This window comes from Cryptotermes secundus, unplaced genomic scaffold (assembly GCF_002891405.2).
Source record: "Cryptotermes secundus unplaced genomic scaffold, Csec_1.0 scaffold1269, whole genome shotgun sequence".
Lineage (NCBI taxonomy): Eukaryota > Metazoa > Arthropoda > Insecta > Blattodea > Kalotermitidae > Cryptotermes > Cryptotermes secundus.
Window position 1 is genome coordinate 871,807 of NW_019720738.1, and position 15,853 is coordinate 887,659.

The following is a 15,853-nucleotide window of genomic DNA, read 5'->3' on the forward strand; positions in this document are numbered from 1 at the left end:
GGGGGGGGGGTTGTGACGTACAGTTTGAGAAGCCATGTTCTAAACAGCTGATAACATGGTTATTAAAGTGCACGAGTTCATTTTGTAATTTGATGCATTTAGTTCAAACCATTTTCTAATATTTAGATGTCAAAATAAAGGATTCTATAAGATTAGCATGGGGCTGTATTTACCTGTACTGGTATTGCTGTGTTGTGGGGGGCACTTACCCCGCTTACAAAGTTCCTCACAGTTTTCAGCTCATTAAGCTATCATCGAGTATTTCAGGTCAAATAACTGATGATGGCTTAATGAGTTGAAACACACACTGTATCCACACTACCTATTGTGGTGATAGAATAAAATAAATTTCACACACATGGTTTGATGCTAAGGCATAATAGTTCTGCTCTTATGGCTACTGAAACTTTTCATGAGAATGCTACCTGCAGATAAATAAGAAAAAACAGAAAGCTGTGCAAGAAATAGCGATCCAACTTGGGTATAAATGTAGCAGGCATAGTGAACAATATTTTCCCCTAGAATAAATGTCTGAAGTACATTACATTTACCTGAAATATGTATTTGAGTTAATACTGAGATGAACAGGAGTGCTAAGTGAGGGATAAATTGCAAATAAGTACGTATGAAAGAAATCAAGGTAGCTATGTAACTTTTTACTTTTATAGCACTGAATTAAATGATATTCAAATGTTCTTGCTATCTCCGACTGTACAGTGTCAAGTGGTACTGTATTCAGTTATAAATGGGAGGGGGGAGAAAAAAAAGCAGTCTCGCCCTAATTTGAGGTACTATCCCAACATTTGCATGAAAGGTCTAAGGAGAGTCATGGACGCTTCACTAAGTGTCAGAATGCTAAGCTTGGGAGCACCAATTCCAGTTGACTCGCACATAATTTAATGGTGCTGTATCATCTATGAATCTTTAGTGTTAGTGAACAGATGATATGCATGAAAGTCTGACTGACATGGTAGCAGGGTATTTTAATTTACTGTCCTTACACTTGTTTTGCAAACAGGAAAAGGTCATAAATGTAAGGATTTCCAGTTCCTACAGTCAAGATTCAGATCAGGTAACCCCTGACTACAAAGTGGCTGTATCCTCACTAGATAGGTCAAGTACTCAGGTACTGTAGTCTGACAGAGTGTCATATCACAAAACATAAACTGAATTCCTTCAAATTAAAAGCATTGTAAACAGGTCACAGGTTCTATTCCCAATAAGTTTCTTGGATTTTTCAATTGACCTAATCCTTCCAGCTGCACTATGGCCCTGGGGTTGACTCAGCCTCTAACACCAATGAGTACCAGGAATATTCCTGGGGGGGTAGAGGGAGGCCAGTGCATAAGGCTTCTTTTGTGTGTGTGTGTGTGTGTGTGTGTATGGGGGGACCTGCATAGTCCCATCTAGAGTGAAGTCAGAGCTATATAATTGTGCAGGTGTGCCAGTATCATATGTTTCTGCAGAACTAAATTTAATGGGAAATTGTTGAATTACAGATGCAATCTTATTTCAGTAAGACTATCACACACATTCATGGCATTCAGTGTACTGACAGTAGTTATCTGCTGCATTTTTCAGTCTACTTAATACACAGAGCTCAACAAACACTCTCCTCTGCTCATTCAGGGCTTACAATGGGAGAAAATGCATTTGTTAACATTCTCTCCTACCCTCTCTTTTGATTTCTCCATGGACGTTTAATAGCACATGACATCTTGTACAGGTTTGTATATGATAAGGAGCAGTTATGTGTTATGTAATGGTTCCAAGCAGTTAAAAACAGTGGTGTGACTAGGCACGGTTCCTCTCTCGCAGAGAATTGGATTTGGGGTTTTCATGGCTGTGACTGAAGAGTATGATGTTTCTGACATGCGACACTGTATAGTCTGGTAGAAGAGTTCTACTGGGATATACTACCGTGTAGTCCATTGAAAGCCAACCGACATTTTGGAGGAACATATCACTTCCAACTTCAGATCTATGTTTGCTTCCTGCTTGGATTATTCTTCAGCCCTGAAGATGGAGGCAATATGTTCCTCTGAAACATCGATTAACATTCAGTGGACTACACAGCATCATGTCCCAAAAGACAGAACTCTTCATCTCAAATCCTACATAGTCTGGTAGAAGTGTACTGATGTTTCAGAGGAACTTACTGCCTCCATCTTCAGGGTCAAAGAGTAAGCCAAGGAAGTGGCAAGCAGAGTGGTGAACATGTACCAGACTGTCACATCCCAGAAGACAGAGCCAAGATGTGTTGATCCATGTTGCTATGTCTCAGAATACTTCTAAAATGTATTTACACTTTCATGCTGTTTGATTTGGGTCTATAGTACATTCAGATGATATGAAAGCAAAAGTTTATGTGTGTTTAGATACTGTTGATTAAAAGTGCCTAGTGAGAACCTCCATTATATTTTTTTGCATTTTTTATTGGACAGCGCTGACCACTGAGAGTTTTTAAAGTATGTAAATATTTCTAACAGTGGTAGGAACAATATACTTGACTGATATCTTGGACACAGTCTATCATTTAGTGTTCTCTTAAGACAACATTTCGGAAACTGAATCACTTCCTCTCAACAGGGCTAAGGGAATAAACCTTTTTTTACAGAGTCAGGTTCCATGTAACAAGAAGTATGTCACTGGATCACTGATCTGATGGACCCAGCTGAGGAAGGAGTGCTCCTTCCTTACATCTGATGACCAAAACAGATTTCATAGTGTTGGGATGTGACGCTGTGCAGTTTGGGAGAGGTACAAACCTCAGCTCCATCTGTCTCTTCCTTGGCTGGCCACAGCTTTCTTTCCTCTTTATCAGACTGTTCGAATTTGTTTTCGAAGATGGTCAGAGTTCATTCATTCTTTAAATGTTCTTTCCAGTTTGGTTTGTATGTCATTAGAAATATGTGTATTCTTAAAGTATGATGTTTTATGGGATGTGACATCATGTAGCCGGGTAGAAGTTTACTGATATTTCAGAGGAACATACGCCTCCATCTTCAAGGCTGAAGAGTAAATCAAGCAAGCACAGAGCTGGCAGGTCATTCACTTGGCTTACTCTTCAAGCCAGACGATGAAGGCGGTACATACTTCTGAAACACAGAGCATGTCACTGCAGCCCAGGTGACGGTACGCTTCATAGGCACTGTCATGAGAACCTCAAATCCAACATCTAATTCCCTGATTCGATATTGTGTGCCGTCATATACCCATTGACAGCAGTACAGAACTTCATGTCTGCTGACAGTTTGAATTTCATCTCATTTCTCAGATCCATGACTTTGAACTATGTAATGGAATGGGTACTGCTAAGAATTTATAAAATGTTGAGTTTCCCTAGTTGACTATTTAATGAACTTTTAGGCTGTATCTGGGAAATCAGGTGACAGTTCCTGCTGGCTTAACCATACAGAGTGCAGCATTTGATGGAAACAAGGTGTCTCACATTCTCGGAACGTCTTCTAATAGATATACTTAGCACTAAATTGTGTACTAATTTCACAAAAGAAATATTAGCTTAACTGAGGGAGTTCTGTATACCAGAACAATGTGCAAGCATTGCACATATATGCCACTTAAAAACTGTTTATTGGAGGGTTTCAAATTTTGCTAATGAGATTTTCTGTAAGATTCGTTGCCTACAAAGTTTCATAGGATTGTAACTATATATAAATTGTTGTAAGTTGTGTACGCATTAAACTGGTGGAATTCTGAAATGAAACGTGAGGATGGTAAAGGTGTCTAGAGGTGAGGTTTGAAGTTTTCATAGTGGTGAACATTAAGAATGTGGTGTCAAGATACTGTATTTTTGTACGTATCTGCTGCCTCGATTCTGAGGGCACTTCCTTCTAGAAGAGGCAGCAGGTTCCTCCGAAACGATGGTAAGCACACTTTGGAAGTGCACAGTATCATAATCGGGAAGATTACAGTCTTAAGAAGTCCACAGAGATTGCGATGCATGCTGCAGAATGTGTATTTATGTACGAAATGTAACCTGTAATGCTCTGTATCAGAGTGGCTGATGTGTCAAAAAAAGAGGACAGAAATCTGTAAGTTTCAACGACCGTTTTTATATTGTAGTTCTGTTGTTTTTGACCTCTGTAGCAGCAGGAATGTGCAACCTTATCAGACTACAACTCAGTTTGAAGTTTTGGTACCCATTGCAGTTCAGTATAGTTATATAGTTTCTAATTAATTTTCCTGTTTTCAGAAAGTCCTAAATTTATGTACATAATCTTAAACCACTGTCGACACTCAGCTTCATCTTTTTCATCAAGCCACAGTTACTCATTTTCATGTTAGAAAGGGAACCTTTATCTTATATAGGTATTCACATTTTCACTGTGGCGCTTTCAAATTGTGGTCTTCAGCTGTGAAGATGAAGGCCACATGTTTCTTCAGAATGTCAGTACCTGCCTACAAGGCTACACTATGCAGTGACTAAGAATACCACACTGTGAAACCTCAAATCTGGTTTCAAGATGTTCATCTATACACCTTCTCCCCTATTTTCATTTCCAATTCTCCAGTCCTTAAAACAGTTGCTAAAACATAAACAATGGAAATCCAGTGATGTATCTAAACCTGTAAAAATTTTTTAGTGGAATACTACAAACATTCCAGAATTTGTTGGTAGCTCATGTCATGGAGGGAAGACAAAGCGTTTTGTGTTTATACTGAATGGATTGAACTGGCTCTCTATTCTGAGATTGTTAACATTGGTTTAGGAAAATCCCTAACCCAGATACTCTCCCCACAAAGCGATAGTGTAAACCTCACGAGTACAAAGATTAACAAAAGAGAAACAGAAATGCAGCTTAAATTTAAAATATTTATAGCCTACTTACATGCGCCCATTTTTTGAAAGAACCATTACAGGTGTCCAGATCAAAATGACTTGATCCATGGGCCAGAGGTTGCACACACCTGTTCTGTTCTATAACAGTCTTTTAACATTTTTAATTGTTCTGCTGACCTTATTATATCATCACTTGTAAGCACGATAATAAAATTGTACTTCGTCCATCTTTATACGTGTTTTTTAATATTGTGCCTAGAACAGATAAAGGAGGCCTGTGATACAGTGAAATCCTGATTTCATGTTCTTGCATTTTGTGAATTTTGATTTAGTAAATAGACCATATTTGCTGTAAGAAATGTTCAACTTTCCAGAATCCACATCTTGATTTCAAGCAATCGTGGTCAAAACAACAATCGATGTTTGTCTTTTCTCTCTCCTGAGTAATTTGATATTATGTAACTGTATTTACTTGCGCAGAAGTAGTTTCTTTAACTATTTATACAAATAAATTAGTTCATCATAATATTTACAGTACCTGCTGTGTGGAGTGTGTCTTGATGTAATTTTCCATAATTTCCATTCGGTGGAAACCTTGACTTTATGTAAGAAAAGTCTCTCCCTCAAATATTCATTAAACGGATTTCACTGTAATTGTAGGCTGGAGAATACTCCATAATGAGGGACTTTACAAATTGTGTCTTTCACGTGGTATTATTAGTCTGTGTTACATGACACTTCTGCCTAATAAAAATCAGATTAGATTTCACAGCTGTAGAATGAAGAAGCACGGATAGCTTAATACCATAGCAAGGTACGTGGAAGGTACCAGAACATCCGACTACACACAGCCGAAGAACGAAGAACTCGAGTGCGTGTGTACAGTGCTGTGATTAGCCATGTTAGACTAAGGGTGCGGCTGCAGTACAGAACATTAAAATCATGGTTAGCATTAGCCACAGGGCTCACTGTATGAAAATTCTAGACAGTTTCTATCAGAGGTGACCAGAGGTAGAGCATCCAAGTGCCACACAGAAGAGGCAATCATAATCATCACAGAGCTCCATATTTCAAGGCTGATCTTGGTCGGTCATTGGTGACTTGAAGAGGACTGAGGTTAGGAAGGAGGATACTAACAAGGGTGAGTTACGGTGAGAACTGGTGGAGCATGAGAGATGTGGATTTGGATCACAAGGTAGGCAAAGAGTATATTCTGTTATCTTGTAATATGTAAATGTAATTTAAACTAAGTGTATGTGGTCTCATTGCCAGAATGCTAACACAGCTAACAGATGGTAGGATTTGACGTTCTCACAGCGGTGGTTCCGAAGAGGACTCTCTTCTGGGATATAATACTGTGTAGTCCATTGGAAGTGAACCAACGTTTCGGAGGAACATATTGCCTCCATCTTCATGGTCGCATAAACCGAGCAAGATACCAGTGTGAATGCAGTGCTTTCACGCTGGTCTCTAGCTCGGCTTATTTAACTCTGAAGATGGAGGCGATATGTTCCTCCGAAACGTCGGTTCACTTCCAATAGACTACGTGGTGTCAGTATAGCAACTGGCTATGGGTTGGACTGAGGGCTGAGAGTTCGAGTCCCGGTACGATCAAGAATTTTCTCCACGTCATCCAGACCAGCTCTGGGGCCCACGTAACTACTTATCCAGTGGGTACCAGGAGTAAAGTGGCCAGGGCATGGAGTTGACCACTCACCTCCAACTAGTGCCAAGGTAAAGAAACATAGGTCTTCATGGTGTTGTGCTTAATTACTTAAGTACAAGGACAACTTTACTTTTTACATTGGTGTTATAATATCCCAGAAGATAGTACTCTTCAGCTAATAGATCCTTTGAAAATGTGGCAAAATTCACATATCCAGAAACCAAAAGGTAGCAAGCTAATACTGATAGCATTATCAAATAACCAAGTGAGAAGATTAATTTATTTAAAATCTTAGAGAAAACATAGGTGTGCTTAATGTTAATACACTTGACACATACTTTCTTGGAAACAAATTGCCAGAACTACTGATTAGGAACTGTGCAGCAGAAAAGGTGTAGCTCCAAACAAAATAAAAGAAATGGTACATTCTTATAAATCTGACCTGGCAAACTGCACTAAGAAGACAGCGTACTGAGTGATCTAAGGAAAGAGACTGATCCGTTTTTACTTGTTATCCCACACTTCTAGGATGGCACTGATACTTAAAACATTTTAATCTGAAGCAAATTTCTGTACTGCCATTCCCTGAAATACGCAGCTACATTTCTCCACGCGGACATGCTGCATGCATGCATGCATGCATGCAATTAGTGAATGCCTAGACAGCTCAACGTTACATCACACCAATGGCTCATCACATTTCAAAACCATGGGACATCTTTGCCTCTTCTGTTGGCATGTAACTATTACAGGTTTCTGTCTCTTGGATTTGATGCATTCTTCTGGGACAGCCCATCTCATCTGACTGGAAATTGGGGTGCAGCTGAAACCTCACCGATACTGTGGGGAGTGCTGCTTTACTATGCTGCGTGATATGTCAGCATGCCCTGAAATAAGAAGCAACACATTTCAAGTGTCTTACACAGAAATATATGATGTAGGAAGGCTAATGTTTCTCTTTAAGCCTCTCAGATCATAACCCTCTGCAGTTCATACACACTAAAACCCTCAGTTTAAACTTTATTCAGTTAGTGGACCCAGAATGTTCGCTGTTTCTTGTAAACCATGCAGATGAATGTCATTTCTGCACAGTTACTGTGTCTGTACCTACTTGCATGCATACAATTAACCATATGACAAGATGAGATCTGTCAACTGCAATGTGTAATCCAAGTTTTTTGCTGAAAGTAGGCTCAGAGCCAGCTGATATCCAGCAGTTCAGGGAGGATGCACTGTGTTCACATGAGCACAGATGGCTGCCAGTACCAGCCAATCACACGAACAGTAAGAAAACTTAAGAACTTATTCTGCACAACTGCTGCACTGCTGTGTATGAAATCTTAAAAGCAAGCATCAGTGTACCTGAGTACATCTCTCTCTTGCGTTAACATAGCTACACCATGGAGCTCACTGAAATTATGCCTGACTGATTTTTATTCTGATGCTATGTTTTCATTTGCCAATCACAGTGGTCCCGTGGTCTAGGACGTGAACTGTCTTTGCTTGCTCAAATGCTGGGATCGTGGGTTTGAATCCCACTCAAGGCATGGATGTCTGTGTACGTTTATTCTGTGTGTAGGTAACAGCCTTGCGTTGGGCTGATCCCCCATCCAAGGAGTCCTATGAACTGTGTATAGGAAACTGAAGAAGCGGCCAAGGTCCAACCATACGCAGGCAGACATGTGTTTTCATTTCATAGCACTTAATGAAAGACAGCCTGGCCATATTCACACATCTCCATTTAACCCACAGGAGATGGTTTCTCAAACTATGGGTCATGACCCCCTTGGGGAAGGGGGAGGTTCAGTTTTGAAGAATTATTTACATTATACAGTAAATTCTCATTATAGCAGACAATAAGGGGCAAGGGTGTCCGTTATCACTGTCCGCTATAACCGAGTGAAGGGGTGTTCACTGAAGTACACCATAGGGGATACAGTACACACAATAAAAACAGAAACATAAAATGTGATTATATAAAGGTTTTTATATTGGAGGTTCTTTTTTATTTTAAATAGTTTTCTAACTACAAAACCTTCTTAGCGCCTCAACATCTCTAAAAATTCACAATTGTACACAGCCGTACTTTGCCCGTTATAATGAGGGTTTGCATGCGCACACAGTAAAGCTTTCAGAAAACATAGCTGCAGCTGGCAGAACATTTCAAGATTCTTTCTGTGACTACAGGATCACTCTGTAGTTTACTGTACTGATGTAGAGATGTTGTAAAGGTGTTTAGGTTCCTGCTGACACCTTACAGCCCACATCAATGTGCAGAACTGCATTCCCCACACACACACACACACACACAGAGAAGAGGAGACCACACAGATGTGTCAGTGTAGGGGGCCACAGTTTCATAAAGTGAGAGTCTGCTACAGTATTCTCAAACATGCATTTACCTAATGCAACATTCTGGAGGGACATAACTCCCACACACGACACGGACTTGCTACAATCAATTCCAGTTCAGTGCTAAGCTCTACAATACGTGGAGCTTTACCTACACATCTTAAAATGTGGCGCTTTGGCATGGGAACTTTAACCTTTACTGGGATTGTAGACAGTGAAGACTTACAGGTCACCATCTGGTTACTGGACAACACAACAAGAATAGACCTCTACACAAACATGGTCCAGCAGGTGTGCCAATGCAACAAGACGTACGTACCTAGCTGCAGTTCGATGTACAGCGCAAGCATGATGACATGGATTGGGATATCACAGCCTGGACCTTTTGACATCCACACCTGTCCAACACAATACAGAGAGGTGAGGTGATTATGAACAAGATACAAGTCACTGCCACAAACATCAAGACACCTTCATGGTGCTGGGGTTCAATTCCCAGCAGGGACAAGAGATTTTTCTCTACACCACAGCATTCACAGGCCCTGGGAGTAATGTGGCTAGGGCGTGAAGCTAACCACTGAACTCATCTGGTGCCATGTCAAGAATGGCAGAGCTATGCATCCACTCCCCCATACATCTTCATGTTATGGTGCTTAATTAAGCACAGGGACAACTTTACCTTATAGTGCTGTAAAATAAACCACACAAAAAAATAAATAATTTGATTCAAAACAGGATACTCTTGCTCACCTGTTTCAGAGCCTCGCCAGCCTTGTCCAGTTCACCACGGATAGCAAATGCAGCTGCCAAGTTGTACTGCATCACTGCCCCAGCCGTTGCAAGTGTGTTCGGAAACCACGCTGCACAAACAATATGAAAGGCACGTTAGAGCTTCTCTGTGACGCTGGTCAGGTATGATGGTTGCTTTATCTGGCTCTTCTGAAATATGATGCTGCATAGCCTAGAAACTATCCTGAAGATGGAGGCAACAGCTCCAATGAAATATTAGTTTCTATCCATCAAACTACATAGCTTCACATCCCAGAAGACTGTAATCTTCAAGATTACTTTCAACCTCACCTCTGAGTGGCTTCTGCTGCTCCGTGCCAATCTCTGACTTCTCCCGGTCTACATCCTTCTCAGGGCATGGGGACATCAGAGTGAGTTCCTTCACATGTTCTGGATTCAGATGTTCTATTGCATCTGAGATCTTGTCTAACAACACCAGTGCCTCTGCTGCATACAAATGTCCAAGCATCCTGCCAGAACGTAACAGCGTTATTAATCTATCACGGCTTAGACCAGTGTTACTACATGTCCCATACTGTGTTCTGTGCAGCCTTTGAAGTGAACACTGTAATTCAGTTTGGTTTACCACAGAATGCAATGACACCCTTCATTACAATACATTATTTAAAGTTTTCACAATAAGCACATACAAGGTTGAAAATATTTAGAAAATAGGATCCAGTAACTTTATTATGATGACATAATGATTTACATCAGCATCTAATGATGACCCCCTCCCCAAAAGATGCAGTAGACAGTGAATTTGAAATATTTTTCGATAACATGTACATTTACGTCCAATACAATCCATCATTCCACTCAGAAAGAGCCAAGAATTTGTTAGGTGTGGCTATAATTTAAATGTCTCTACCCGCCAGTCCCTCACACAGTGGTGACATACCTGTGCACCCCTGACAGCGCTGGCTGTACAAGCAACATCTCTGCATGGTCCAGTGCTACTACATAATCACCCAGGCACAGTGCAACATAAGCACTCATTGCAAGCACAGAACACCTGAGGTTCACAACCTCATGAGGTCCAAGTGGATTTGATGGTGCAGCATAAACATAATGGCTGCAAGGGGACGATGCGACGGGGGGGGCATCTGTCGAGTCTGGTGTAGGCAGCGTCGGCTCCTCTGCCTGGGACTCTGGCAGCAGGAGCAGGGCATTACGGAGGCACAGGGAGGCAAACTCCACAGTTGCCACAGGAACTGCAAATGACTGCCCCTCACAGCTGTACTTGGTATCTCTCGAAAGCTGTGGAGTGAGGATGATCTTTCTGTGTGTCCCAGTACCCACCACACCTTGCACCAGATCCCTCCGCCGCGCATGAAAGTTGAAATCACTCTCATTGTCCTGAGAGAGAAACCAACAAGATCTGTTAACAGCCACTTAAGTACTTCAAAGCCTCCACATAGCAATTCTCTATAAGTTCATTTAATTTTTGTGGTTGTTTTATGACAGTGTATCAACATGTGGAACCCCCATTTACTATACCTGAATTTAAGTTTTCCTAACCCTTCCGGCCGCACTATGGCCCTGGGGTTCACTCAGCCTCTAACAGAAATGAGTACCAGGAATTAAATAAATAATTTTCCTGGGGAGTAAAGCACGGCCGGTGCGTAAGGCTGACAACCTTACCGCCATCTTTGAGCCGATTGTCTAGATAATGTGAGACCCTCAACATCTCACAACCCTATGGGCCTTCACGGCCTGTGACAGGGATAGCTTTACTTTTTTACTTTTATTTTACTCTATTTTTATACTAAATTTCAGTCAACTCAAGTCAATAGTCTCAATGTTAAATTTCCTGACTTTAGTGTTCAAATTAACTGGTTCACAGTATATGGAAAGTCTTGAAATCCAGGGTTCTTTTCACTGATGAATGGTGTTTCAGAAGTGTGGATAGTTTCCTAGAAGAATTATGTATGCTTTCAATGACAATAATCTACAAAAAGGCATATTAATTTCCATGTGATTTGATGTGATAATCAGCAGAGATGATGCATGTTACTAACTGATTTGTGTGCCATGACGCAGCATTCAGCCAGCCGCAACCAGAGCCGTGGATTCATGTGGTAGACCTGGACAGCCTCTGTGAGACAGTCAAAAGCTTGGATCGGGCGTCCGGCATGCAGCAGGCTAACTCCCAGGTTGTACATCAGCTCATGACCCTTGTTGGAACCAAGAGTGTATAAAGGTCGACCAGAGTACGGTTCCGCTGCAAACATAGGGAAGAATCATACAGTTGGATTTATGGTATACTAATTAGCATTATGATCTGACTCTTGTATCTAATGTGTAGGACGGTTAACCAGTCAAGTGGTTATGACATGTATCGTAGTGGCCATGGCATCTACAGACATCACACATGTTTCTAACTACTCCATTGTAGATATAATGCCAGTCAGCTATAGAAACTTGTACACTGTGCTTGTAGGGTGACAGAAAAGTTGCTGATTACTTGACAGCTGTCCTCGGTTCAAGTTCTTTTGACTAAACATTATGGAAGGTCCTAGCAAGAAGATGCATGTAAGTGATGAGGTGTTGTATGAACTGTTGCAAGAGAATGAATACAGCAGCATTTCAGAGAGTGAATACAGTAGTGATAGTGAAATAAATGTGAACATATCATTAGGTGGTGAAAAAGTGTCAGCTCTGATGAAGCAGAAAATGTCAGCAACAACAGTAGCATGCAACTTGACGTAGGGGCAAATTCAGGTGCTGAGCAACTACATTTTACATTTACTGGAAAGCCTGGCATAAATGTTGATTCAGAACAAGCCAGTAATCCCCTGGAATATTTTGAGTTGTTTTGTATGCCAGAGAAACATATCAGTATGCCCCAAAACTTTTATAAAACACATCTAATCTAGAACTAAAATCTAGGACCCATCATTGGGCTGGTATTGAAAACTACATAATTATAAAGTATTCACAGTATCTGTCACTTGAGTTGCAGCAATGTTTCCAATGGTATAATAGTTCTAGTGATGATTTCATAGTCTGCAAAACATAATGATTTTGCAGTGATGTTTGGAAGAACAGTTCAGTTCATTCATCCATACTGGCCTTGAGCTTGCCCACACAGCAATAAGAAACTCTCTTTATCAATGAGGGATCCAGAATGTAGCAATAAGCCAAGCTGGCTGTGCGTGTTTTCGCAAGACAGATTTGTCAGTGGATTATTATGATCATGTTTCACTTCTAACGCCACACACCAGTCAAGTTCACATATATTGAATGTGAAACACTCAAGAATACATATGAGATCACACAGTCTCAACAGAAATGAAAATCAGTGGCGACAGTGGCAGATTTTTTTAGAATAAAGCCAAAGTATTTTTTACAAAAAACATACTTTATTGTAATAACTATGGAAATGAAAATTGAGGCATGTGAAGTCTGATAATTGGTCTTTCAGAGGCTTTTTGCTCCATAATTTTATAACACCATATGATTGAGATACTGCAGTTTAAAAATGGAGCACAAATTATAAAATTAGACGCTGCAGTGACAAATCTAAATGTCCAGATTGTGGGGGAGAGAAGAACACAGAAAAGAACCACTTGACTGGTTAATGAGTTATGAATTGGAAACAATCTGGCAGTAAAAGGTCATGGCCTAATTAAGGATTCTGTCCCACAATTTGCTTGGAGGGAGAGGAGAAACACACAAGAAAGCTCCAAGAGCTCAGTGGATATCCCAGCCAAGACACGATTTTACATGTGGACAGACTGGGGAACTATTCTTCATATTCCCCAAGTTTTCTCTTCGGTACAGGTGAAATTTTAGATTTGTAAGAACTGAGCAGGCTGGAATAGTAGCAACTCAGATTCGGGGGGTGCTTGGGTTAAATCCTGGCTGGGGTTTATCATGGTCTTCCTCAGTCCCTCCAGAAAAACGCCAGACTAGGTAGTGCCCATCCATGCATAACACTCTTTTCCAGTTCAAGTGCAGACTCTCAGGTATACAAACCAAGTGACTAACCTGTCTCTGCTTTGGGAAGACTCTTCATGGCTGTCTCATTCTCCTGAAGAGCTTTCTGCAGGTAGTAGCATGCGAGGTGCGGCTTGCCCATGTAGTGGTGGATGCAACCCATGTTGCTGTAGTACAATACTGGGGCAGACTCCCCCAGCTCCCTGCAAATACACATGCATTGATTGGAATACATTACCATTTTTCTGTTAAGCAAAGCAAAATATTGCTACTTCTGCCATGGTTCTTTGTGTGATGATTCCTTCTCCAGTATATACTAGTAAGCAGGGATGGCAAAGCACGGGCACTGAGACACGTCCTGGCACCAGCAGTTACAGGTTTCATCAGGCCACACCATAGCTCAAGCTGTTAGTCACTGGCTTCCCACCACGATGGCCCGGGTTCGATCCCAGGTCTGGTCAAGTGGGATTTGTGGTGGACAAAGTGGCGCTGGGGCGTTTTCTCCAAGTACTTCGGTTTCCCCTGCCAATTTTCATTCCACCAAATTCTCCATCATAATCACCCGGGGCAGGCTACAATAGGCCAATCAGTGGATGCCATGCGGAGTGGACCATGTTGGACTCCACCCCCAACTAAGCGAATTTTTTACAGGTTTCATCTATATTAACATAAGGATTCACTTGATAATTCAAGAGCTTCCCAAGCCATACAATTTTACTGTTACTTTATGTACCTGCTCCAAATTCTGAGATGAATGCTCACATACAGAGAAATAATATAAAAAGACACATCATGCTATCTTGTCGGTTGCTTGAATCATGAAGCACATGAGTCAGTTCTGAGAAGCCTTCTCACAAATGAAACAGGTGCAGTCAGCCACACACAAGCCAAGAACTGAAGCAGCATGTAACAGATGTGCAGCAGCAGATGCCTCACGAAGCAATGGCAAGTAACGTTACCAAGCAATGAAGAAGTTCACCAACTCTCTAACATATGTTATGCAGTATCATGAATTGTGATGGATGTGGACGCTGTCATGGCCCATTTTAAAGCACTAGGTCATCATTTGTCTGCAGTGATTTCAGAGACTGCTTGATTCTTAGACTGTTTAATGACACACTTTCAACCGCAGAGGTTACATACTTTTATTTATGGATTATTTCACAATACTGTCAGAAGGCCAGAGACAGGATAGCACAGTTAGTAGAGCAATTACAGGGTGGATGAACAAGAGGTCAGAGTTCAAGTCCCTGTAGTGGCAAGAATTTTCTGTTCTCCATATTGTCCAAACTGGTTCTGAGGCCCACCCAGCCTCCTACTCAGTGGGTAGCAGGCATGAAGCTGGCCACACATTTCCATCTACTGCATAGGTTAAGAACAGTGGAGCTGCATGTCTTCACGGCATAATGCTTAATTCATTCACTACACTAACACCCTGGTGAAACCAAGGAAGCTCATAAGTAACTTAGTCAGGAAAATGGTCCCCATCAAATTGAAAATCTGCCAGATACAAAGCATTGGTTGTAACCACTCAAAAATGACCTTCAGTTTCAAATTATGAAGTTGTGCTCATAGCAACTAACTTGAATGACAGGCTGCTCTGCGGTATCGAGTTGATCACCTTCATGGCCTTCCTGTAGTTTCCGCGTTGGTACTCGAGGTTTCCTTTCAGCAGGACTGAAGTCAGGGTCTGAAAGGAAATGGGAAAGCTATAAATGTTTCTGTTACAGCTGGTGCAAAGGCTGGACAACATCTGTGTCATCAGAAAGGAACACGGAACCCAAACAAAACCTCTGTCATACCTGTATTTAATTTCAAACGAGTCTCGTGAATGTGCAGAACCATACCAGCCCAATAGTACTACTAGGCTATAAGTTGGAAAACTGGGGGATCAAGGCCTGATTCCTAGTATTTCTTCTCTCCAGCGTCCAGACTGGCTCTGCGGCCCACTCGCCTCCTCTTCAGAAGTTACGAGGGGCTCTTTAACCCGTTGCCGTGGTTCGTCGTGTATGTTTCGTCAGGGATTTAAATCGTCTGGGGGGGTTCGGCGTGTATGTTTCGTCCAGCTGCACACCTATGTTATAACGCCCATAATAATTGATGGTTTTGCTGTAGATTGTTAGATTTTTCGCTGGCCTGTTGTCACAAGAACAGAGTATACTAAGCCAACGAGTTTAGCTGAGCTAAGGCATCGTTACATATGCCTGTCTTGCAGCAAATTCGTGTTGCTTCTTGTAGCGGTTTCGTCACTCAATGGCGTATTTGCTTTGCTTGTGAAGTAATAAACACCAGAGAGGTGA

At 41.4% G+C, this 15,853-nt stretch overlaps 1 protein-coding gene across 3 annotated transcripts in view; it reads right to left on the bottom strand.

Annotated features, from left to right (window-relative positions):
* Positions 1 to 6,728: 6,728 nt before the first annotated feature.
* Positions 6,729 to 15,853, bottom strand: part of LOC111873337 (CCR4-NOT transcription complex subunit 10-B) — a 17,974-nt gene continuing 8,849 nt past the window's right edge. For all 3 annotated transcript variants that reach the window (XM_023867999.2, XM_023867992.2, XM_023867984.1), the window contains exons 6-13: positions 15,137 to 15,243; positions 13,605 to 13,756; positions 11,633 to 11,835; positions 10,513 to 10,970; positions 9,903 to 10,081; positions 9,573 to 9,682; positions 9,142 to 9,220; positions 6,729 to 7,357 (exon numbers count right to left, since the gene is read on the bottom strand). In XM_023867999.2, the coding sequence (XP_023723767.1) occupies positions 7,302 to 7,357; positions 9,142 to 9,220; positions 9,573 to 9,682; positions 9,903 to 10,081; positions 10,513 to 10,970; positions 11,633 to 11,835; positions 13,605 to 13,756; positions 15,137 to 15,243 (1,344 nt within the window). In that variant the 3' untranslated portion in view covers positions 6,729 to 7,301. The remainder of the gene's footprint in view (positions 7,358 to 9,141; positions 9,221 to 9,572; positions 9,683 to 9,902; positions 10,082 to 10,512; positions 10,971 to 11,632; positions 11,836 to 13,604; positions 13,757 to 15,136; positions 15,244 to 15,853) is intronic.